This window comes from Salvelinus fontinalis, chromosome 26 (genome assembly GCF_029448725.1).
Source record: "Salvelinus fontinalis isolate EN_2023a chromosome 26, ASM2944872v1, whole genome shotgun sequence".
In the NCBI taxonomy this organism is placed as follows: domain Eukaryota; kingdom Metazoa; phylum Chordata; class Actinopteri; order Salmoniformes; family Salmonidae; genus Salvelinus; species Salvelinus fontinalis.
Window position 1 is genome coordinate 38755591 of NC_074690.1, and position 6084 is coordinate 38761674.

The 6084-nt window shown below is 43.7% G+C and overlaps 1 protein-coding gene across 2 annotated transcripts in view; it reads left to right on the forward strand.

The window, feature by feature from the left end:
• LOC129824292 (ephrin type-A receptor 3-like) overlaps positions 1-5531 on the forward strand; it is a 124924-nt gene extending 119393 nt beyond the window's left edge. The window contains exons 18-19 of one of the 2 annotated variants that reach the window (XM_055883834.1): positions 2147-2287; positions 2471-5531. In XM_055883834.1, coding sequence (XP_055739809.1) covers positions 2147-2287; positions 2471-2570 — 241 coding nt within the window. In that variant the 3' untranslated portion in view covers positions 2571-5531. The remainder of the gene's footprint in view (positions 1-2146; positions 2288-2470) is intronic. The other variant, XM_055883835.1, reaches the window with a different exon arrangement.
• The last annotated feature ends 553 nt before the right edge of the window (positions 5532-6084 follow it).

Genomic DNA, 6084 nt, shown 5'->3' on the forward strand with positions numbered 1-6084 from the left:
AAGCAGCTCTTTCAGTAGTTTAGTTGGAATAGGGTCCAGTATGCAGCTTGAAGGTTTAGAGGCCATGATTATTTTCATCATTGTGTCAAGAGATATAGTACTAAAACACTTAAGTGTCTCTCTTGATCCTAGGTCCTGGCAGAGTTGTGCAGACTCAGGACAACTGAGCTTTAGAGGAATACGCAGATTTAAAGAGGAGGCCGTAATTTGCTTTCTAATGATTATGATCTTTTCCTCAAAGAAGTTCATGAATTTATTACTGCTGAAGTGAAAGCTATCCTCTCTTAGGGAATGCTGCTTTTTAGTTAGCTTCGCGACAGTATCAAAAATACATTTCGGATTGTTCTTATTTTCCTCAATTAAGTTGGAAAAATAGGATGATCGAGCAGCTGTGAGGGCTCTTCGATACTGCACGGTACTGTCTTTCCAAGCTAGTCGGAAGACTTCCAGTTTGGTGTGGCGCCATTTCCGTTCTAATTTTCTGGAAGCTTGCTTCAGAGCTTGGGTATTTTCTATATACCAGGGAGCTAGTTTCTTATGACAAATGTTTATAGTTTTTAAGGGTGCAACTGCATCTAGGGTATTGCGCAAGGTTAAAGTGAGTTCCTCAATTAGGTGGTTAACTGATTTTTGTCCTCTGACGTCGTTGGGTATGCAGAGGGAGTCTGGAAGGGAATCAAGGAATCTTTGGGTTGTCTGAGAATTTATAGCACGACTTTTGATGCTCCTTGGTTGGGTTCCGAGCAGATTATTTGCTGCGATTGCAAATGTAATAAAATGGTGGTCCGATAGTCCAGGGTTATGAGGAAAAACATTAAGATCCACAACATTTATTCCATGTGACAAAACTAGGTCCAGAGTATGACTGTGGCAGTGAGTAGGTCCAGAGACATGTTGGACAAAACCCACTGAGTCGATGATGGCTCCGAAAGCCTTTTGGAGTGGGTCTGTGGACTTTTCTATGTGAATATTAAAGTCATCAAAATTTGAATATTATCTGCTATGACTACAAGGTCCGATAGGAATTCAGGGAACTCAGTGAGGAATGCTGTATATGGCCCAGTATGCCTGTAAACAGTAGCTATAAAAAGTGATTGGGGCGGCAGGGTAGCCTAGTGGTTAGAGCGTTGGGCTAGTAACCGAAAGGTTGCAAGTTCAAATCCCCGAGCTGACAAGGTACAAATCTGTCGATCTGCCCCTGAACAAGGCAGTTAACCCACTGTTCCTAGGCCGTCATTGAAAATAAGAGTTTGTTCTTAACTGACTTGCCTAGTTAAATAAAGGTTCAATGTAAGTCGCTCTGGATAAGAGCGTCTGCTAAATGACTTAAATGTAAATGATTGGGTAGGCTGTATAGATTTCATGACTAGAAGCTCAAAAGACGAAAACGTCGGGTTTATTTTGTAAATTGTAATTTGCTATCGTAAATGTTAGCAACACTTCCGCCTTTGCGGGATGCACGGGGGATATGGTCACTAGTGTGACCAGGAGATGAGACCTCATGTAACACAGTGAATTCCTCAGGCTTAAGCCATGTTTCAGTCAGGCCAATCACATCAAGATTAACATTAAGTAGCCCTATTTTGAGATGTGAGGTATCACGATCTCTTTCAATAATGGCAGGAATGGAGGAGGTCTTTATCCTAGTGAGATTGCTAAGGCGAACACCGCCATGTTTAGTTTTGCCCAACCTAGATCGAGGCACAGACACTGTCTCAATGGGGATAGCTGAGCTGACTACACTGACTGTGCTAGTGGCAGACTCCTCTAAGCTGGCAGGCTGGCTAACAGCCTGCTGCCTGGCCTGCATCCTATTTCATTGTGGAGCTAGAGGAGTTGGAGCCCTGTCTATGTTGGTAGATAAGATGAGAGCACCCCTCCAGCTAGGATGGAGTCCGTCACTCCTCAACAGGCCAGGCTTGGTCCTGTTTGTGGGTGAGTCCCAGAAAGAGGGCCAATTATCTACAAATTCTATCTTTTTGGAGGGGCAGAGAACAGTTTTCAACCAGCGTTACAATGTGTCAAAAACTCAGTCTTCAGGCACACACTGTCAGATCCAGAATGAACTATTAGAACTAGTATCTGGACTGTTTGGGATATTTAACTATGCTGATAAGAATGTGTATATTCTGTCCTGTTTGCCCAGCAGGGAAGACCCAACCACTCCGGAGTTTAGTGTGAGTACGGTGGAGGAGTGGCTGGAGGCCATCAAGATGGACCAGTACAAGGAGAACTTCTCCAGTGCTGGATACGTCACCCTGGACTCTGTCCTCTACATCACCATCAGGTGAGAGACATGGGCAGGGCTGGACTGAGCTGAAGCGGGGTTGAGCAGGGCTAAGCTGAGGCTGGGCTGAGCTGGGTTGGGGAAAGGGGAGTAGGAGGAAGCAGAGCTGGGGAAAAGGGGAGTCTGTTGTTGCTGCTGTTTAGCATTTTTCTAAGTCCCTTTTTGCTCTGTCCTCTTCTGTAGTGAGCTCGTTAAGATGGATGTGACTTTGGCGGGTCACCAGAAGAAGATCCTCTCCAGTGTCCAGAGCCTGCAAACCCAGGGGACCCACGTCCAAGTATAACAGTTTCCCCATAGAGACACACTGAGAGAGAGAGGGCCAAAATGGATGCTCTGCTTTGAGTTTAACCACTGAGACACGCTGAGATTAAGCCAATATAGACATCTTGGGTTGGGTTTCCCCATACAGAGACACTTAGATGGAGCCGTAATGGACGCTCGGCTCCTTTACTTCCTCTTCGCAGCTTCACCATTCCACCCGTCCTGGATGTTTTGATAGCGTAGGCACTTCCAGCTTCTGTCCACGCACTTAGAGGCTTAGCAACCCAGCAACCTCAGAAACCAGGCTACATCCAAGACGTCTCTGACCGTATCAATAAGAACAACAAAAATGGTAAAAAATAAAAAATGAATTTGATTGTAATTATCATCACTGTCTGTGGAGTTTAGTGTACAGTTGTTTTTATGGTTGTTTTGGTTTTCGGTTTTACAATAAGCTGTTTTTTATTTTCTACACAGTTTATGGTTCAAGGAGATATTGTATATGTATAGATAAATGTTTACAAGAGCTGTGTGTCAGTACGCCAGTCTAGAACTGAACGTAAAGTTTGTATCAGGGGTCAGGCAACGCAGGTGGGATGTTCCTTCCTGGTGCATGTGTTGCCAGGCCCCTCCCCTTCCAATAAGCCCCTCCCCCAGGACGCTATTAGACGTATCATGGATGTGTGAGGGAGATAGGAGAAATAGAGAGATGTGAAAATGAGGTGGAGATGTCTGTTCGTGGTCTCAGAAGACTTCCATTCCGTTTGGCCAGGAACAGATAGGGCTTCCATAGCCACTGCTTCCAGACGCACACAGTTCACTTGAGTAAGTTCATTTAGTACAGCCTACAGCAGCAACGTATAGGATTCCGTCAGTAAGAGACCTGCAGGGCAATACAGTGTTAGCACATTTTCTCCCAAGGGTTGGCCTCCTCAGTTGGAGAAGCTGTAACGGTTGGTGACAGAAGAAGAGCGGAGAAGTAGATAACCTTGTATGTGTGACGTTGACACTGTTTGGAATGTGTATCTGTTTCTCAGACGTTGTGCCATGTACAGTTAGTATTGCTCTGAAATGTTGGGCAAAGTCAGACTTGATTGTGAGGTAGACTTGACTTGAGTAGACTGTGCTGAGTGATGTTTTTTGCCTCATTTCACCTCTGATTAATATGGGTTCATTCACGGTTTTGTCCTAACCACCTCTGTTCAGTAATGCCAACGGCTTCCAAATCTACAAGAGTCAATGTCCTATTCAAGCAAACCTGCTAACCTAATTTCCTGGATAAGTAAAAAAAAACATCAATGTCCCGTGCTCAATAAAACAACGTTTTCAATGTGAAACGAAGGAAATTCAACGGCATATCAAAACCAACATGCCCTCTCACTTTGAGGAGGGAGGGTGGAGTTTTGCACTTATCTAGGAAATCCAGCTAGCCGCTTTGATGGAATGTGGTCGTCAATGTCCACTGCACCCCTGTATGTATCTGGTTATGTTTATGATAACAGTGTTATGCTGCTACCTGACTAGACAGCAAACGCACCAACATATATACCATTGTACCATACTGTAAAATATGTACAGAGTTGATTTGAAACTCTAGAATGTTTGTAACAATGACGGTGATGATGATGATGATGATGATGATGATTACGGTGAAAACGATGGTAACGATGTACTTTTATTCTGAAGGAGGAGAGAAATCTGGCTTTTTTTCTTGCGGAGGCGGGTCATAGGAGAGAGGCAGCGTGCGATTCGTTGACCTGGCCTATGGAATGTACGTTACGTAGCATGGGTATTAAGTTTCAGTCTTTGATTGACAGGTGACCCGGGAGTGCAGTTTTCACTCGGCCGTCGACCTGGGGACGCTCGACTTTTAGATGCCTTATTTACTGTGCTACCTTTCTGCTCCTCCCCTGATCCCCATAGAGGCGGAGTTATGACTACATCTGTATATAGTATTTATCCGTTTCCCCGAGGGGACGTCACAGAAAATATCTTCTTTTTTAAACTGAAAACCCCCCAGGCTGTTCTCACCTCTGTTTTGGTTCTCCAAAAAATATTATACATAAAACTATACTGCTGCTGTAAATCAACCACCGGTTTATTGGAAGCTGTATTGAAAAACACATTAGAAAGTCAACTTTTAAATGTTTGTTTTGGTTTAGGAATTTGACCCGTTGGTGTACTTGTCTAAACTAGGTGGTCAATGTATAGCAGAGAGAAGTTATAATTATTCCCTTCGTATCCCAAAGCTATGTGAAGTGTTCCAATGCCTCCCACACATAATATGGAGATGAGCAAATCTCAACAGCTAAATGAACCTTTGTCTTTCCAATGTGTCTCTGAAGGTGTCTATTAATGATGCGTTACCAACAAATGATGTATTCGTTATAGTGAATGGATGGAGTTGCCAGAAGTTTTTTGCGGTGTCATCAATTAGATTCAAATATTCAACAAAGGACAGCAGCATATTGCGTCTGTTCGTTCAGACTCAAAACAGCAAAATACTGCAAGACAGCTGTCTGTCAGTACTCATCATTTTACACTTTGAAATTGTCCTCGTTTGGTGAGCTAATCCATCACTACCCAACCGGACGTCATAACCTTTGACCCCTATCTCACGACCCTTGAACCTTAGCCAGGCTCTGAGTTATTTCACGTGGATGGATAAAGTTTCCCCTTGGCACTGTTCAAAGATCAGTTTTGTGTTCTCCGCCTAACAGTTAAAGTAAGGATATGGAAATAGTAAGCTGATCCTTAATAATTGTTGGTGAAGACTTCTACCCTCAGCCAGGCTGGTTATTTACATGTTCCCAGACTGATTCCTTGTGAGATTGTTCTCTCGCGCTCCCTGGTCTTTCTTCCTTCCTGCCCTTGGCCCATTATATTTATCATGGCAGATTTCTATGCGCTTGTTCAAAAGGTGTACTCATTCTAAAGTCCTTCATGTTGCTGTAATAAATATGCTAATATTTTTTATTTCTCACCTGAAGCTCTTGGTGTCTTACTTTTCTTTTACTCACACACGCGCACACACACACACACACACACACACACACACACACACACACACACACACACACACACACACACACACACACACACACACACACACACACACACACACACACACACACACACACACACACACACACACACACACATCAGAGACATACACACACGGTCTCACTCTCAAATGTATAATAATGGCTATGCCTGAGCTTGTAGTATTTCCCAGGGGTCGGTGGTATAATGGAAGACTATGCGTGGCACTATGGCACTATGCGTGTGAAGAAACGTAAAGCTGAAGCTTAATCAGGCTTTGTGTCATTTAGGTTTAGGTTTTATTAGATAGTACAAAGTCAGTCGCTGCCTGTTAAGGATTCCTACATGCACCATGCCTGTTCTGAAGACACTAGATAACATGGCGGCACTAAGGAGGGCGCGCGTCTTGCCAGTTCCTGCTCGCCTAGCTTTTTTTTATGGCTATTTTTAGGTTAATTATTATTTTGTTTGCTCAGAATGTTCATGCAATAATT